Raw genomic sequence first — 18,031 nt, forward strand, 5'->3', positions numbered from 1 at the left:
TAGCTTCTCGGTAAGGCGAGAATGAAACGCCTCTCCCATCGGTGAGAATCGGTGAGCGTGAGTGCGGGGAGACGCGTTTCTCATTCGTTGACGCTGGTGTCAAAAAAACAGGACTGCCTATGACGGGATCGCGGGTGGTTTTGGGAGGGTATGCTTGTATTTTTTAGTCTGGGGGACTCTTGTGCGCGCTAGTATCGAGGGGGGGCCATTCCGTGTCGGGGCTGTGAGACATGGCTAAGCCTGTTTTGAGAGATGGTTTCATTATCGATAAGTCTGGAGTCATCTTAGCTCGGTAGACTTTCACTGTGAGAGCATAGCGTCTGTGTACACGATAACTGGCTCTCCATGTCATTAACCTCATCGAGCCCTCCCTTGAAAAAGCCAGATCAGATCAGAATTTACTCTGCGGGGTTATGCTTCAGCAAGAGTCTAGAACCCTGAGAGCCAACGTCAGCAAAACAAGCTTTGTTTAGAGTTCCGATCCCTGCTGTGAGCCCCTGTCAATGTGTCTCATCACGGCGTCGTGATTGGATATCACTGCGCCACCACCGCAAACACCAGCGTCACGTTATAACGATCCCAGCCCCTTTGATCGTCCTGTCTGTTTTTATTTCTTGGCTCTCCCTCCTCCCAAAGCCTATTTACACTCTTGCTTTATTTAAGCTTATTCTTTATTCAGTGTTTGTTTCTTTGCTTGCTTGTTACCCTGACTCGCGATAATGGCGAGCAACATCCTCCCCGGCCATGGCAATGGCCACAGAGATGAATCAACCCCGCTTCTGCCGCAGATCTCGAGTCACATCGCCCACGAGGGAGAAAGCGGGAGAAGCGGTTTTCATCCTCGTCACTTCCTCGCTGTTCTCTGGCGAAGCTCTTGCACCGCGTCGAAATGGGTAAACATCCTCTGGCCGTTTGTCCCCATCGCCATCATCCTTCAGTTCTTCCCTGGTCTGCACCTCTGGAAATTTGCTACCGCGTATATTGCTGTCATTCCAACTGCCAATCTGCTTGGCTTCGCTGGACAAGAGTTTGCGCGGAAGTTGCCCAAGGTAGCTGGTATTCTCATCGAGACGACGTTTGGATCTATCATCGAGATTATCCTCTTCATTGTCTTGCTTTCGAAGCACGAGGCCAACTCTCCTGAAGATAACGGCGATGAAGGCAATCTCATCCCCATCATCCAAGCCGCGATCCTCGGCAGCATCCTGACCAATCTTCTCCTCTGTCTCGGCCTCTGTTTCTTCGTTGGTGGCCTCAAGCAAGCCAGCCAAAAGTTCCACGCCATTGTCTCAGAAGTCGGTACTGGACTCCTACTCGTCGCAGCATTTGGTCTCCTCATCCCCAGCGCCTTCTACTCCGCCCTGAAAGCCGAGGTTGTACCCGACTTCCCAGGCTTCCGAGTTCTGCACGAGAAGTTCACAGAGGGTAAACTCCAAGATGATGTTCTTCGCATCAGTCAGGCAACGTCTATTGCACTGATTATCGCGTTTTTCTTCTACATCTGGTATCAGGCCAGTAGCCAGCATAGTATCTTCGATGAGGTTATTGAGATGGATGAGCACCGAGATGCTGATCGCGAGGCCGATATGGAGAAGCCCAAGTTTACCATGACCGAGGCTATTGTTGCTATATTGATTGCTCTTGCTTTTGTGACTGCTCTTCTCATCTTCCTCGTCGAGAAGATTGAGCATGTTGTCGAGAGTGGAGTGCCCGATCAGTTCTTGGGTCTTATTCTATTGCCTTTTGTTGAGAAGGCTGCTGAACACTTGACAGCCATTGATGAAGCATATGGTGAGCGAAATGCTGCAATCACGAATGAATCACTGCTAATAGCCTGAGTAGATGGCGTCATTAATGTCGCCCTGTACCACTGTCTCGGACCTTCCATCCAAACTGCCCTGTTCAACGGTCCCCTCGTCGTTCTCGTCGGCTGGGCCATCGGAAAGCCCATGGACCTGAACTTTGAGATCTTCATGATTGTTCTTCTTGTCTTGTCCATCTTGGTGGTTGGAAACTTCCTTCGTGATGGAGAGTCCAACTGGCTTGAGGGTGCACTCCTCGTAGTAAGTCAAGACCAACTTGTAAGGATTCTAGTGACTGACATTCGCAGGTCATCTATGCTATTATTGCTATCGCGTGCTGGTACTACCCAAACCCCGACGTGGCTACTTCCAATGGCCTCGAAGGTTCCGAGATGGTCAACGTCACAATGAGTGTTGACACTCTACGCCAATTGCAGCAGCTTATCAATGCGCAGCTGCCACAGAATTGAGCTACCTAGCTTATGTTGATGCAAGCCCTGGGTTTCTCGGGACTTACGGGAGGGTGACGATGCAAGGTTGTCGGTGATCGATGAATTGTCTTGGTGAAAGCTTGCTTGTGTGTTTTGACGCGTTGGATGAACAGTTCGAGTTATTTATGTCTTGCGTCGACGTTGAGATCTGAGCGAATCTTGTATTTGAAGCGCTATTTACAGTATGTCATCCATAGCTTAGCCATCCGAACTATTGCTTCTCAATCATCAAGACATGGCTATCATAATCCCCCTCAAACGTCAATTGGATACCCATGTTCATCAGCGTCGAACCAGAAACCGTCTGGTTATTGTCCACCCTGTACTTGGCACTTGCATCCAAACCTTGAAGTCGGAACCAAGGCCAAGAATTATTGATAGTCGCCCTCGTCTGGAACGCAAAAAGGACAACTTTCTTGCCATCCTCAGAAATGAACTGCCCAGCTGGGTAGTTAGTTTCCTCAGGCAATGCAAGTCTATAAAAGTCGCCGGTGATGACGATGGGGTTAATCTTTTCAGAAAGTTCAATGAGACCAGGAATCTGTTCCCTCTCTTCAGGCTCAAGATCGCTTGGGTCAAGTTCGACGCCAAAGGAGCCGCCCATCATTGCAACATGGGCTCTGAACTTGACGGATGTTATTCTCTGGGTATTTCCATTAGGCACATGCGATAGATGGGCTCCCATGGCAGATGGAGGGTACGCAAGTGACGTGCCGAACTGGATAGCAATACGCTCAACCGCATCTGTATCATCCGACGTCCAAATCTGAGGGAACCACTGAAGAACACCGGGATCAAACCGACCACCGCCTGAAGCACAGCCTTCCCATAGAACATCAGGGAAGCGACTCGTCAAAGTCTCAAAGACGTGATAAAGACCAAGCATATACTTGTAGTTGAGAGTAGGATCAGGCGTCTCGTGGATTCCACGGTTATTATCCCACTTGACGTAGGAAATCGGTGACTCGCGGAGGATCTTGGAAACGGAGTCGATGATGAACTCTTGGACCTCGGGCAGAGCTACATTGAGAACCAATTGGTTACGCGTCTCAGTTCGGGGATAGGAGCCTGCGTGGATCGCCCAGTCGGGGTGTTTGTCGTACAAGTCTGATTTGGGGTTCACCATTTCGGGCTCGAACCAGATACCGAACTTGAGATCATCGGAGGCATTGGCAATTCTTAGATCCGTGACGTTCTCAACAAGAGGTGTCAATCCTTCAGGGAAGCGTTCCATGTTAGGCTGCCAGTCTCCAAGACCAGCTGAATCGTTAACTCGCGGGTACTTGTTACCGAACCAGCCATCATCCATGACGAACAGCTTGATACCGAGGTCTGCAGATTGTTTGGCGATCTTTTCAATAGCAGTCTCGTTGATTTCGAAACCCAAGCCCTCCCAGCTGTTGAGAAGAACAGGACGTGTCTCTTCTGCATATTTACTCTTCATCAAATGCTTTCTGTACAAGCGGTGAAATTGTCTGGACATGCCGCCGACACCTTTGTTTGAGAAGACGGAGACGACCTCGGGAGTGGTGAAGGTTTGTCCAGGTTTCAGTGGCCACGAGAAGTCGAGAGAATTGACACCGAGAATGGCGCGGGTGAGTCCCTGTGAGCTCTTCTCGACGTCAACGGCGAAGGAGCCGGTGTACACCAGGGAGAAGCCCCAAGCTTCGCCTTGACTTTCTGTAGTCGTTGATGCAACGAGAGCGAGGAACGGGTTGTGAAGATGAGACGAATAACCAGTAGAGCTTTGGAATCTACAATGCCGTTAGCAGTCTGTGTAATTGCTTCACCGAAATGATGCTCACCCTTGAGTTCCAAAGTCAACCTTTCGACGCACGCGCATGCCCTCACGAGCCCAATCACCCCTGATCTCAATAAGATCCAGATTATCCTGCTGTAAATCAACACTCCAACTCGAAACCCTTTTCAAATTCACCGTCGCATTCCCACGATTCGTGATGTTCACACTCCGCACAACAGCATCATATTTCGGAAAGATCGAATACGACAGATCAACAGCAATAGAGCTATAATTGTCATACATGCGCACCACCAAAGTCGACACATCATCAGCCTCGCCAAACGTCGACGGAAGACCAGGTAATCCAGGTTTTCCTTGCACAACCTCGTGAGACTTGTAGCGAAAGTCGGTGACGGTCGTGCCGCTGGCTTGTTGGAGCTGGAACGCTGGGATGCGGAAGTCTCCTCTGCCGTGGTCGGGGAATTCGCGTCGGACACGGCCGATCAAGTTGACCCAGCCTTGGATGGGGCCGATCTCAGCGGTGATTCCATCTTCGGCAACGGGGCCGCCGTAGTGGTCATTGATAAGGTCTCCAGTGGTGTTGTCGACGTGGAACCGGTATGAGACGTTATCGCCGTTGAGGGCGAAAGAGGTGCCGTCGACGTGAATTGCTGCAGACATGTTAATATTGTTCAGTATGAGAATAATGAAGATGAAGACTTACGATCTGAGCTCTCCGCGAGAGCCGAAATGGCCTGGCAGAACAGAACTGCCGTCGTCGTAATGCCCCTCAATGTAACAAGCACCATCTTGACCCTAGCAAAAGTTGTTTAAACGAAAGTCAAATCCGAGGGGTTTAATCCGCGGGAGCCGACATGTTTATAAATCCCCAGAGAAAGATCATCAGTTCAAAAGTTCAAAAGTCACAAGGAAAATTCGAGAATCCCAATATGTAGGCACTCGTGATGATCTCGACTTCGGGCCGATCTTGAATTGGAGTTTGTGGGGGAGAGGTTGGACTTGATGATGGTGGACTACCGAAAGATACCCCTTTGAGTCAAGATCGTCATCGTTTGTGCGGAGGATCAGCCCAGAATCCCCAGAATTGGAGACCCGTTTGGACAATAAACTTGGTTATGACGTTGAGTTTATCCGCGCAAATAAGAAACCTGACTTTAAAGCATTTTAGCAATTGGTTTTAAATGGCGACACGACACCAATTCATCAGGATATTTATCCATGCAATCCATAAATGCTATTATGAAAGCATAACTTACAGTGGTTGGGGTCGGATAATTATTTACCCTAAACTCATATCCATTCAGATTCCGACTTGATTGGTTCAAATTCGAGATGAGGGGAATCAATGACACTGTCACTGGGTTCACGATCTTTGCGAGTTTATTCTCTTAAAATCCAACGTATGGGATCTGGAGTTGATTCGATATGGACTTCAAAAACATCATTCTTCCGTTCCAAGACTCTTCAACACAATGGGACATTCGCATAGACGAAGGAGTAGTTACCTCCATGAAACCATCCGCCGACAAGACAACACCAAGTGTAATGCTTCCCTCACTCTGCCATCCTCATATCCATCTCGATAAACCATATCTCCTCACCTGCAACCACCCAAAATCCTCCAATCATCCAGATTACTCTGATCTAGCCCCCAAAACAGGAGGATTTCAAGAAGCCTTGGCCAATACAGCTGAAGCAAAGAAGCGCTACACCGAGGAGGACTTGTACTTACGAGGCTCTCAGCTTATAGCCACAAGTTATAAACAGGGCGTTACATTTATGAGAGCCTTTGTTGAGGTTGATTCCGTCACCGAACTTAAAGCTCTGGAGGTAGGACTGCGGTTGAAGAAGGAATTCGAGGACTTTTTGACAGTGCAAATCTGCGCTTTTGCACAGGACCCCATATTCTCGACGGAGAAGGGAGAGGCGAACCGAGCAATGTTTGAGAAAGCGCTTGGACAGTTCGGCTCGGATATTGAGGTAATTGGAAGTACTCCGTACGTGGAATCTGATCTCGAAGCGCAAAACCAGAATATTCGGTGGGCTATTGAGACGGCATTGAAACATGGGAAACATCTCGACTTTCACATCGAATTCAACTTAAAGGGCGATGGAACCCACATGTCAGTTTTTGACCATGTCATTGAAGAGCTCGAGCGTCTTAATTGGCCTACATACCCCGGCGCTCCGACTGTTGTTTTTGGGCATGCTACGAGACTTACTCTGGCTAGACATGATGATCTCGTCAAACTGTCACAGAAGCTGAGAGAGACAAGATTACCGATCCACTTTGTCGGATTGCCAACTAGCGATCTATACATGATGGGCCGACATGGCTCTGATGGTTCAGAACAGAGCGAACCACTCAGTCGGCCATGCGGTACAATCATGGTCCCCAAGCTCATTCAAGACTACGGAATCAATGCTTGCTTATCAGTCAACAACGTCGGCAACCCATTCACTCCCCACGGCGATGGTGATCCCCTCAAAGTAGCAAGCTTGGGCGTTGGCCTATTCCACGCCGGAACAGTTGAGGATGCAAAAGTTCTTTACGAAGCTATCAGCACGCGAGCAATGGACGCGTTAAATCCCCGCGCGGAAGAACATCATGACATGTTCACATTAGCGGAGTATCACCAGACGATGCCGATGCTTTTGTTCAAGAATGAGGAGAACATCGAGATTAGTTCGGTGAGTGGAAGCGTCAACGTTCCAGCGAGGCAGAGGCTTAGCATTCAGGATCTTGTCTGGGATCCACCGGAGACACGACTCAGAAGCATCGTTGAATAGACTAAATACAATAAGCTATATACTGAAGACTAGATCCTGTCTATTATCTACGCAACTCTACATAAACGCCCATCAGATCTCTCCACCCACGCCTCAGAGCCAACACAAGTAGGACAGTAGAAAACATGACAAGGATCATACTTCCTCTTCGTCTTGAGATGCTCACCATACAAACTTCCATAGAACGATTTCTTCCAATCAGGATCATTGCGATCACCCTCATTCATGTAACCACCAGTATTAGGAGCCAACTTCTTCGCCGCGGCACCTTTGACAAACGTGACGTCGTCATTCGCTGCTTTGCGCTCAGTCATGTTTCCGGTGCGAGAAATCCCTGTGCTCGAGACGAGAACATAGTGGGATTTTCGCCACGCGGGGAGCAGGCCACTTGTCTTGTCTGAAGCGTCCTTGAAGACTTGGCCTCCGGACGTGAGAAGAATAACACTCGTGCCGAATTCATCAGGTTTGCCACTCATGACTTCGACGGCGTTTCGAACTTTGCCGAAACTCTTGACGCTCTGACGGTCGATTAATCGCGATGTAAGAACTGAAGTGTCACCTGTGGGATCATAAAGCCCTGACTCGGCGTGGTAGAAGGACCAGTAATTGTCGTATGTAGCCCAGCTCTCGTTGATGTGGAGCTTATCCTCAAAATTCGATAGGATCTTTCTCACAGGAGCCCAGGCAGCTTCAGCCTCTTCACGGCACTTACCAATTGTCCAGAAACCGTGTGAGTAACCAGATGTAGCGTTTCCAATAAAGACAGTCGGGTAGTTTCGGAACCAGTAACCGTAGCCAGCAAAGCCAGCGTCGTTGAGATCAGGAAGCGACTGCAGCAAAACAGATACAGCGTCGAGTAAATCTGCATTTTTCTTTGTCTTCTCTAGCGGTGCGATTTGGAGATGGTGAGCTGTGACGGTCTTAACATTCGGATAAGCTTTGATGGTGCTGCTTAGAGTGATGCCATATCCAGGACCACCACCACGCATTGAACGGAAGAGATCAGTGTTCTCGCAATGGTTGGCGGTGACCACTCTCCCATCAGCCAGCATCACCTCCGCCTCAAGAATCTGATCGGCACCAAGGCCGTAGTTTCTCGTCGCAGGTCCATGGCCACCACCAGAAGCCCATCCGCCAATCGCTCCCGGCGTAAGAGAGCCACCACCAACTGCGATGACATTATTCGCTTCAGCAACCTTGTAAACATCGCGCCATTGGTAATTACCATCGATCTTGATAGCACTGCCCCTCCACCTAGACTTCTTGCACTGGTTTTCAGATTTGTAAACCTTCTGAAAATCAATACCGTTCTTGAACTGATGAAGCCAAAGCTCAAGACCACCGAACCCATCGGAGCGACCGAGAAGATCATGGCCTGTTCCGGTAACAACAAGCCTGATATTCCTCTCACGCGCATAAGCAATCGTACTTCGGATTTGTGACAGTGTAGTAGCGTTAACAGCGTAAACAGGCAAAGACCCAAGGCTGCAAGTGGTAGGCTTTTGACCTGCAGCGTAATTTACCGGCGTGCAGGTGATGTTATACGGATAAGGTCTGCCGATAGGATTCGACGACTGGAAATCCTGATCCGACCACATTTTGTTCACGTAGGCGCAGTGCTTGAGATCCTTGCCTGGACCGGGGTAGCATGACTGTGCGATTGGCTCAGTCTTGATAAGACCGCCGCCGATCTTTTTGTTGAAGGCTTTCCATTCGGCAGAAGAGGGCCAGCAGGATTGACCGGGAATCTTGAACCGTTAGCTGAATTGTACATGATAGGTTGGATTTCGAATACATACGCATTTGCATCTCGGTGCTGAACCAATCGCTCCTGTACAGACGGCAAGTACCGCGAGGAGTAGAAAAAGAAACCCGGGATACATGCTGATCGATGGACCAGGAAAAGAAAGTTAAAGTATTTGTAAGTATGTACAGAGGAGAATGCAACTAAGTGGCTCTCATCAAGTCTTAATCTATGCAGAACATTATTTTTTGTAATGCGTCGATTTGCCACAGCTAAGTCGTGCAACCTTAGTGACCTTATGTGTTCTCGATTTCTGACCAAACTAGTGGATTTGGGACAGGTATTGAAGAGTCTGGAGTGTTTGTTGGTGGATGCATGTATGCATGCACGCAAATATCATGCAGGCACCGGGAGCCCTTGATATGCGGTTATGCGGTAACGATGCAGGACTAGAGACTAGATGCACCTTATCTACAAATCAGATTCGACGAATGGACCATCAATTGTGAGTCATCATTTACTGAGTGGGCATCTACGCATCATACATGCACATTTGCATTGTATTGAGCTTTCGTGGGCCCAACAGTCTGGAACCACCAGATGGCTAAGCCATGCTCGAATTGACTCGTATTGTATGGATCATGCTGACACCAAACTCCCTCCCTGCATTCGTCCTGGTTGCAATCATGACCTTCTCCCAAGTCCATCACGAACTCTATCTTTCCCTAGCATCATCAGCTTCCATTACAAATCTCAGACTCATGCGTGCGTGATCAGTGCTCTCACTCCACACCAGCTGAGCATGAGACATGTCTTTCCTCCCTTCGTCCCAAACAGGAGCTGATTCCATTATAGGAAATCCGATTCGGAACTAACCGTCATCTTGCCCCAAACTCGGCGTTTCAATTAATGTAAATCACGGCAAACGACGGTTGGGCTTATCGTAAGCGGCAGGATCTGCAATGTGGCTAAGAATCCCTTGAGTGCTGTGAGACAAAGTGGATCGATGGAAAAGCAATTATGCAGGGAGGCGAGCAGTTGTTGTCTCCCTTGACTTCTCTCGCTTGTCGAACTAACAATAAGCAGACAATGTCATTGGACCGATGCTGATGTCTCACGTTCCCTGTCAGCTCTGCAGGTACCTCGCATTTCATGCTTGTGATGGTCAATTGGTACGGAAATGATCAATTGCCGTCTTGATCTGGCAAGAACCAATTGTTTGCCGAAAGAAAAAGGGAGAATACAAAATATCCCGCTCTTAAACTCAGCTATCGACCACAGATATTCCCAATTCGGCGCCTCACCTCTATCGCATTGCCTTCTGTGACTATCAGATCCGATCAGCGATTTGCATCGATGTACACAACCAGTAGAGATTTTCCCCTTGAACAAATCTCTTTTGTTTCACATGCAGTGTGACGTGATGCGGCTGTGCCGTGATGTCCTATTGTTTAAACCTTGCCTCTCTTTGTCGACGTCCAATCACTACTGAGCCAACATATCTATCGCCGCCATGCGACGGACTCCTGCTCCTCTATATCAGTAGCCTTATGGATCCCCCAAATGCATCATGCAAGCCACTACCCAAGACATCATCATGTCAACACCTCCGCCGCCAGATCCAGATGCTCCCCTCACAGGCTCTGCGAGCTCCGTGAACCGCCAAGGACTTCTCATAATCGTCTGGACATGCTTCACCATCGCGACGCTCTTTGTATCACTACGACTCTTTGTGCGATGGCACCAGAACCGACGCTTTCTTGCAGATGACTACTGGATTACATGGGCGTGGCTGTGCGCCCTCACCATGGCCATACTGCAGACAGAGCAGATGGAATCTCTGTGGTATATGACTCACCTCCAGGCTGGTCGCATAGCCTATGATCCGAAGGAGCTTGAGTTCCATCGCAGCCAAATCACTCGGTGGCAGTTCCCAATCATCAAGATGTTCTGGATCATCCTCTGGTCTGTAAAAGCGAGCTTTCTGGCCTTGTTCTACACACTGGTGCAGCCGTTTCCAGTCATCCGTCGGTGTTGGTACGGAGTCTCAGTATTTGCAGCCTTAGCGCTCATCGTGTGCGTCATCTGCAGTGCCCTTACTTGCAGCCCGCCGTCCGACTACTTTCATGGTATGTCAACCAGCTCACGCTCCCCGTCTTTTGATCATGTGCTGACTTCTCGCAGGCAGTTGCGATTCCCCACAAGAACAATGGAGACAGACCTTTAATGTCGTCTTCTCAACAACCGTCGACGTCGTCACGGACCTCATGATCATGGCGCTCCCGATCGCAGTACTACCCTCTTTACAACTCGACAGGAAGAAGAAGATTGGACTCGGAATTGCGTTTTCGCTGGGTATAATCATCATCTGCGTCGCCGTTGTTCGCATGACAAAAGTTATCGTTGGAAACCAGGTCGATCTCGTGGGCCTAGCCATTTGGGGCGCCGTGGAAACAGCAACAGCTCTTGTTGTCGGTTCGTTACCGGCACTCAAGGGCTTGCTTACCCGAGGCATCAAGAAGTACGCGACGTCGAGGAGTGGTAGATCAGATCCCGCCGATTACGGCAGTGGAAGTGGCCAGCGTCGTCGGGGCCAAGGCTCAGCATTGACGCCTCGGGCTATTATGGTTCCTGATCGCATCCCTCTTGATGATGTCCATCACAGTAGCCAAGTTGACGGTGGGATATATGTCCACAAAAACGAAACATTCACGATGGCTACTACGAGGGATGATAGCTCTTCTCAGAGCGATGGGGATGAAGTAGCTATAGTGAGGAGAGCACCAAGATTAGAATAGGTCATGCGATATAATATATGCGTTCCATAAGATTGTAGTGACACACTGCGTTTTTTCAAGTGATGGTTACCCTACTCAAACTCTCTCCACTGCCTCACGACCTCATACAAACTATCATTGTGCCCAACATTTCCAGGGAAAACAACATAGTTTAGCCCTGGCCACTTCGACTCTGGCTCATCGCATCGCCACATCGGAACTCCAGGCGCAGCTTGGCCAACAATAAGGGCACGCTTCATCCTCAATCCTTTCGTCGCCATGTCCGAAGATGTAATTCCGCCCTTGGCGATGATGTATCGAGGCTTCTGTTCTAGTCCCTGCAAGAACGACACCAGTGCCAGCGCAATCTTTGAGCCAATATCCAAACTCTCGATTTCGTCTTTGCCAACGATGAGCTCCCGGCTTGTCATGACTAGAACGTCCTGCCCGTTCCTGATGCGCTGTGATGCAAGGTCAATTGCCTTTGCGACATCTTCTTTCGCGGCCTCGTCGGATTTGAGGAGGGCTTTCACATTAAGCGTAATCGTCGTCAGGTTACTTCCCGACTTCTGAATCAGCGAGTCCAATTGCGCCGTGGTCTTGGGTACATATGAACCCGCGATGATGAGGCCACCGACGCTCTTGGATAAACCGAGTTGTCCTGCTGAGAGTGGTGGGATGGATGAGATGCCCAGACGTGCTGAGACAAAAGCAGCGCCTGTTCGGTACAGAAACTTCTTGCCCTGCTGCGACGCTTGGAGAAGAGCAGTGACTACAACGTCGATATCTTCGTCTGCTGCCGCATTGATGACCAGCACAACAGGAGTTTGGCTTCTCTTTGGGAGCTGCATGATCTTCTTCAGAACGGCTTCCGGACCGCCAATGCGAATAGTGTCGAGGTCGATTGAGTCAATGTTCTCTTGCGTGATGTTACCCTTGGACTTCTCCACGACGTAGTCGCGAAGATTAGAGCTCTTATATCCAAAAGTGGCATCTTTCGCGAAAGGCGTGTCAGCTGCAGGGATGAGCTGATCACCCTCATGAACGTAGTGGATATCGTTTATGGTGTATCGTCCGCCCTGGAGGAAGAACGGGCACAGAATCCACGCGTCAAACGCGCCATTCACATGCTCCACGGCCTCAGGCTCCAGCGGGAAGTGACCTCTCAAGATAGAATCACCGCGTAGCACAATTTCGTACGGAAGGTTTGACTCTTGAGCAGCTGTCTTTAAATTGGTACAGATCTCGATCATGAGATCACGTGCTTGCTGGGGATGAAGGGCGCGTGAGTTGGTGAGGATGAAGAAGCCATTGCCTGTCCCGACTTGTTTGAAAGCTGAGACTAGGTTCTGAACATCCCAGACTGTTAGGATGGTGATGTCGTGGCATGTTTGTGTGCCTGTTGGGTCATCGTCGAGGATAATTAGAACTGGAGCTGGTGCGGAGGGGTTTTTTATGTTAAAGCGTGTTTGAGTGCGGAGTTGTTGATGGGAAGCTGGAACCTGGGGCAACGATGAGAGAGCCTCAGCCAAGATCAATGTATTAGTCTGTGCCATTATGAAGGAGTGATGATGCTGATGATGCTTATCGACCTTGATAGGCAATGGTGTAGATGTCAATTGAGATAAATAATCATTGTCTTCCGATTCAGTTTAGGGTAGCCGACAGTTGCACCAGGTTCTTATCCGATATCCGCGAGCTGGTCCGTGTCTATCGGTCTTCACTCCTATTGACTACCTGGCTAGCCTGGAGCCCCACCAGCCATTCTAATCCGGCCAAGCGCTGAAAGTCCACTGGAGACAAAACGCCTAGTAGTGAAGTTCAATGTCATTCAGCAGGCTGACATGTAATATCTATTAAAAATAGTAATGAGAATAATCTAATCTAGACTTACTTATATAACTCGCTATGCCGCTGAGTAATCTGGTTTAGATAGCCAGAAGGGAGTCATCATTTACCCTCAAGAACTTATCAACTTGAATCACATTGTCTGGACCCTCTTCACCATCCTCGTCATAGGCGTCATCCTCGTTAAGCCTCAACATGTTAGAGGGAGAGAATGTTACCGGAGGTTTGGCATTATCAATCTCACTTCGGAACGGGGCAAACGGGGGAAACACGACGCTGCCATCAGACTTGAGTCACCAGCTCTTGAACATGGTCCGCGAATCAGGCAGCGTATTGTATTTACTATTGATTGCCTTATGTTCGTAGGCAATCTCTGGCGTGCTGCAGCCAGGGCAGGCGAGGATAGATGTCGCCAATCTTTTTCTGTATGTAGCGGACCAGGGCTTAGAGCGTCAGTAAGTCAGCGTTGCGGAGAGTCTAGTCGCCATCAGTGACATCATAAAACCTGGCCAGAGACTTTACTGGACCTGGGCCGTAGGCCAAGATTGATACCGAAATACGCGCAAAAATCATCCTCAGACCTGGAGGTCCCCTATTAGGTCCGTACCGCCTAGAATTGGTGGCCCAATCGACATGCATCCTTTGTTTTTCTATTTCTTTTTTTAAAATAGGCAGGTATGTGTCCCATCTGTATCTAACACTAAACCATGTTGGAGTACCCAACATAACACTAAATCATTACCCGACACTTATTTAACCTCTACCCGACTTACCTCGGAATATTGCCAACAGCTCAATATACAGACTAAAGATAGCTATCGATTCTCGGCCCAGGTCCATTCCGGATAAGGGAATTAAGGGTATATCTTCTCGGTGACTCCCCGCCTTAACTGCCAACCCTTTATCTTCCTTTTCCAACCTTTTACCATTGATAGCTTTTATTATATACCTATAATGAGTCCTACATCTTTCTGTGTCATTTTTGTGCCTGGTGCATGGCATCCAGCCTCAGTCTTCAAAGCGGTTGGCGACATCCTCGAACAGGCCGGGTTCAATGTCGACTACGTAGACCTTCCTTCTGTCGGCGCAGATCCGTCCATTACCGATTTCACCGCCGACGTCAAAGCCATCCAACAGGCTGTATCGCAAGCTGCCTCTAAAGGCCAAAAGGTCATCCTCGTCGCTCACTCGTACGGTGGCATCCCTTCAGCGGAAGCCATCGGCGCTTTTGGGTCTGGCGGCGCCGTTGAGCACTTTGTCCTCTGCTGCTCATTTATCATCCCGAAAGACAAGTCACTTATCGCTGCCTTTGGGGGCCAAGACCTCCCGTGGTGGGACATTGCGGAGGATAAGCTTTCTGTCGAAGCATCGACTCCGGAGAAAATCTTCTATAATGACCTATCTCCCGAACAAGTCGCGGCAATCGTCCCGGCCCTGAAGCCACATAGCTACCAGGTTTTCCATACACCTCTGACGAACGAAGGGTGGCGACAAGTGCCGACTACATATATTTACTGCTCTCTGGATGCTGCAATCCCTATTCACATCCAGAAAATGATGGTGGAGGAGACTGCCAAAGGTGTTGACATCAACACTGAAGAGGTTAATGCTGGACATAGTCCTTTTATCAATATGCCTGATGCTGTCGCATCCTGCATCCAGAAGCTTTTGAAATAAAACATTTATATTTCCTTTATTAGCTTTATATTATAACGATTAAGCCAACATCGAGAGACTGACAGTCACATCGTCATTGCTTGCAAAAATACCTTCCAACATGGTCTTCATCTCTTTCTTGGCATTGGCGCCATCTCCATTGTCGCCAGTCATTTCAGAAAATCTTTAGCAGAGAGCGATCCACGTCGTAGTGTGCTGCAGGGTATTGAACTACTTCTGACGCATGAATTTACCATTTAAAATCAGATTTTGATGTCACTTTTCTGAAACCAGCTAGCCTTAATTGTGAGAAATACAGGTACCACTGCACCATTATCCTCCTACCTTATCCAAAAAGGCGTGATGGGTTAGAAGGCTTTAAATGAGTTAGAGTGCCAACACGCATTTTTGCAATAGTGGCTGTTAAACTAGATGTTAACTTATTAAACTGACGATTTTTAGTTTGTATTGTTTTCTCTAAAAGCCATAAATAACTAGTAGAAAACTTGAATCTTGAAGGCTTGTTTAGTCTTTTAAAGCTAATTGATTCTTGAATTTATTAATATGTTTCATTTGTACAGAAACGCGGACTAACGATAACCCCGTGGACCTCCGCATTTCCCCAGCGACAGATCCCTACCATATTCGCTCTAGTTAAAGGAGTGATGTTGGCTGACTAACTTCCCCCGCGTTTCGAGTCTGCTCAACTTTGACTTGTTTTTTGGTAATGAGCCAGTCGCGAGAAGGACATATCGAGCCAACATGTCAAAACGGAATGGAAGTACTGCGACGCAAGAGTATGAGGGGAGTGTGGTACGTTGGTAGTGCAATTGATCTGCAGGGTGCATGGGCGCTGATCAGTGATAGCCTCCGCCAAAACGAGTGGCGATAACTTCCAATTCAGAACATCCCGTCGCTCATATCTCGAGACATATCAGGGCATGCACCACATGTCGGAAGCACAAGGTAACATGACTTACAGTGGGGGATAAAATCAAATGACTAACCTCTTTAGATTAAATGCTTTATGGACGATGCTGGACCACCATGTCGACGGTGTAAAGAGAAGAAGCTGAGCAACTGTGCCGTGAGCAAGAATTTGCAGACCATCATCGATGAAAAGACGGAGTATGTACACAGTTAACAATAGTGAGAATTTGCTGACTATATCAGGCTATCCGAAGCCATGCTATCAGATCTCGACCAGATGTACACAGCAGTCAAGGAGATGAGAAGTATAATGGGCTTACCAGAATTACCGCCATTACAAACATCAAGAATGAACAAGCGAAAGGATTCATCAGCACCGCCACCACAAGAGTCAACGATACTTCAGCTGGAGGATAATGATGGCCCATCATGCGACAACTCGCCGAAACTCACGCCCGAAGATGATAGACTGCCTCACGCTCCTATTCATTCTCTCTACACTCTCACGAGAATGAGAGCACTTCGATCGCCGGGAAGTGGGAATGAGAATCCGAGCCAAGCCATCAATGACTTTATCTCTCAAGGACAGATCTCACTGGCTGACGCTGAACGGCTGTTTTGTGTTTATCGAGATCGTTTGGACGGGTTCATCTACTCCATCGGCTGCCCTTACAAAACTCTCGAGCAGCTCCGTCGGAAGTCATCAATCCTATGTGCAGCTACACTGACAATTGCAGCGCTTCACGATCCCGCAGCGGATAAAGTATATGGTATCTGCAATTCCGAACTTCGTCGATTGACCGAAAAGTCGATGCTGCAACGGCAAGGCGATAGAGACTACTTCCGAGCTCTCAGCATCGCTTCATACTGGCTGAGTGATCTGTCTTGGACATTATCAGGTCATGCGATAAGAAGAGCTGCAGAATGCAATATCCACAACAGTTACAGTCTAGCCATAAAGGACCAATCCGAAGAAGCCATGGACTCTGCGCGTATCTGGTCTATTCTTTACATCTGCGACCAGCACCTTGCTATCCTGTACGATAGACCGGCGATTATCCAGGACGACTGGCTGACGCAAGACTGGGAAGGTATTCTCAACTGTCCGCTGGCTACGGACCAAGATGAAAGACTCATGAGTCAGGTTGAGCTGATGGGTATCTTGCGCAACATCCGACGATTATTCGGACCTGATAAAGGAGAAGAGATTCCTAGACTGTATTTGAGTCAGATTGGACACTATCATCGGCAGCTTGATCAGTGGATCACGAAGTGGACCGATCGACTCCCAGGTATGTCTCCAGCTTCATTCTTACACAGGACTAACAAGTTACAGAGGGCCATCCCAATATTGGAGCATTCCCACGAAAAGGCGCTCTCTTCCACTTTCACCTCGCCCAGCTATACCTCTACTCCCACGTCTTTCGCGGCCAATCAAACCAAATACCCAGCCACTTCCTCGACACAGCCTCAATGGCAGTGACTTCAGCATCAGCCATCATCGACATCCTCCTCACCGACCCTGATCTCTCCACCAGTATCGTCGGGATCCCATCTTATCTTCTCTCCATGACAGCATTCGCAGCCATGTTCCTCGCCAAAGTCTCACATAAGTACGGAGATAACCTGTTCAGACGCGATCAAGCCCTGGATCAGATTACTCGACTAATCAGCCATTTTCGGTCTTTGTCCATGGGGAAGTGGCATTTGGCGAATCTTATGATTAGAGGACTGGAGACTGTGACTAGTCTTTTGACCTCGCATGGAGTGCAGTATAAAGTGCAGAATGCTATATCATCGATGATGCCTGGAAATGAGGCCACTCAAGGTCTTGAAGATGTCTACAACACTAATCCCGATATGTTCACCGGGATTGATGGGAACACAATTCCAACATGGGATACGACCTTTGGGCTATCACCCATCTTTGGCTTTGACCCTTCGTTTCTTGATGTCGATGGGTACATGCAGTCAATGGCTATCTTTCCAAACACAGAAGGATCTTGAAAGATTATCTAAATGTTGAAATATGGAACGGAACTTAAAAGTCCCCTACTACTTCAGTATCTCACTACCTAATTTGGCCTCGTAAAATACTCTGAAACTTGAGCATTATTCTTGACCCTCTGTACACACTTAGGATAGCTATGAATAGGTTGTGAACTGGTATGAGAGAAGTGATTCCATCTACATTATAACTAATCTAGACCATCACTCGGTCTGCCTTATAG

General features: G+C 48.5%; 8 protein-coding genes across 8 annotated transcripts; 5 read left to right on the top strand and 3 right to left on the bottom strand.

The window, feature by feature from the left end:
- Window positions 1-719: 719 nt before the first annotated feature.
- FPRO_11445 (uncharacterized protein) lies at window positions 720-2,272 on the top strand (the record flags this gene model as incomplete). Its single annotated transcript, XM_031220922.1, has 3 exons — window positions 720-1,791; window positions 1,843-2,063; window positions 2,111-2,272. 3 exons carry the CDS (start codon window positions 720-722, stop codon window positions 2,270-2,272), a joined length of 1,455 nt encoding a protein of 484 aa, XP_031086532.1.
- Window positions 2,273-2,504: 232 nt separating this feature from the next.
- FPRO_11446 (putative alpha-galactosidase C precursor) lies at window positions 2,505-4,843 on the bottom strand (the record flags this gene model as incomplete). Its single annotated transcript, XM_031220923.1, has 3 exons — window positions 2,505-4,047; window positions 4,099-4,705; window positions 4,759-4,843. 3 exons carry the CDS (start codon window positions 4,841-4,843, stop codon window positions 2,505-2,507), a joined length of 2,235 nt encoding a protein of 744 aa, XP_031086533.1.
- Window positions 4,844-5,480: 637 nt separating this feature from the next.
- Window positions 5,481-6,845, top strand: FPRO_11447 (uncharacterized protein; the record flags this gene model as incomplete). The annotated part of the gene is made up of 1 exon (XM_031220924.1): window positions 5,481-6,845. One exon carries the CDS (start codon window positions 5,481-5,483, stop codon window positions 6,843-6,845), a length of 1,365 nt encoding a protein of 454 aa, XP_031086534.1.
- A 47-nt stretch (window positions 6,846-6,892) lies between these two features.
- On the bottom strand, window positions 6,893-8,728 carry FPRO_11448 (uncharacterized protein; the record flags this gene model as incomplete). Its single annotated transcript, XM_031220925.1, has 2 exons — window positions 6,893-8,593; window positions 8,645-8,728. The coding sequence occupies 2 exons, from the start codon at window positions 8,726-8,728 to the stop codon at window positions 6,893-6,895; spliced, it is 1,785 nt and encodes a 594-aa protein (XP_031086535.1).
- Window positions 8,729-10,186: 1,458 nt separating this feature from the next.
- FPRO_11449 (uncharacterized protein) lies at window positions 10,187-11,387 on the top strand (the record flags this gene model as incomplete). The annotated part of the gene is made up of 2 exons (XM_031220927.1): window positions 10,187-10,718; window positions 10,774-11,387. 2 exons carry the CDS (start codon window positions 10,187-10,189, stop codon window positions 11,385-11,387), a joined length of 1,146 nt encoding a protein of 381 aa, XP_031086536.1.
- A 71-nt stretch (window positions 11,388-11,458) lies between these two features.
- On the bottom strand, window positions 11,459-12,922 carry FPRO_11450 (uncharacterized protein; the record flags this gene model as incomplete). The annotated part of the gene is made up of 1 exon (XM_031220928.1): window positions 11,459-12,922. The coding sequence occupies one exon, from the start codon at window positions 12,920-12,922 to the stop codon at window positions 11,459-11,461; it is 1,464 nt and encodes a 487-aa protein (XP_031086537.1).
- A 1,246-nt stretch (window positions 12,923-14,168) lies between these two features.
- Window positions 14,169-14,891, top strand: FPRO_11451 (uncharacterized protein; the record flags this gene model as incomplete). The annotated part of the gene is made up of 1 exon (XM_031220929.1): window positions 14,169-14,891. One exon carries the CDS (start codon window positions 14,169-14,171, stop codon window positions 14,889-14,891), a length of 723 nt encoding a protein of 240 aa, XP_031086538.1.
- Window positions 14,892-15,632: 741 nt separating this feature from the next.
- Window positions 15,633-17,807, top strand: FPRO_11452 (uncharacterized protein; the record flags this gene model as incomplete). Its single annotated transcript, XM_031220930.1, has 5 exons — window positions 15,633-15,683; window positions 15,738-15,836; window positions 15,886-15,998; window positions 16,044-17,092; window positions 17,137-17,807. The coding sequence occupies 5 exons, from the start codon at window positions 15,633-15,635 to the stop codon at window positions 17,805-17,807; spliced, it is 1,983 nt and encodes a 660-aa protein (XP_031086539.1).
- Between the last annotated feature and the right edge of the window lie 224 nt (window positions 17,808-18,031).

This window comes from Fusarium proliferatum (genome assembly GCF_900067095.1).
Source record: "Fusarium proliferatum ET1 genome assembly, contig: FPRO_scaffold010, whole genome shotgun sequence".
In the NCBI taxonomy this organism is placed as follows: domain Eukaryota; kingdom Fungi; phylum Ascomycota; class Sordariomycetes; order Hypocreales; family Nectriaceae; genus Fusarium; species Fusarium proliferatum.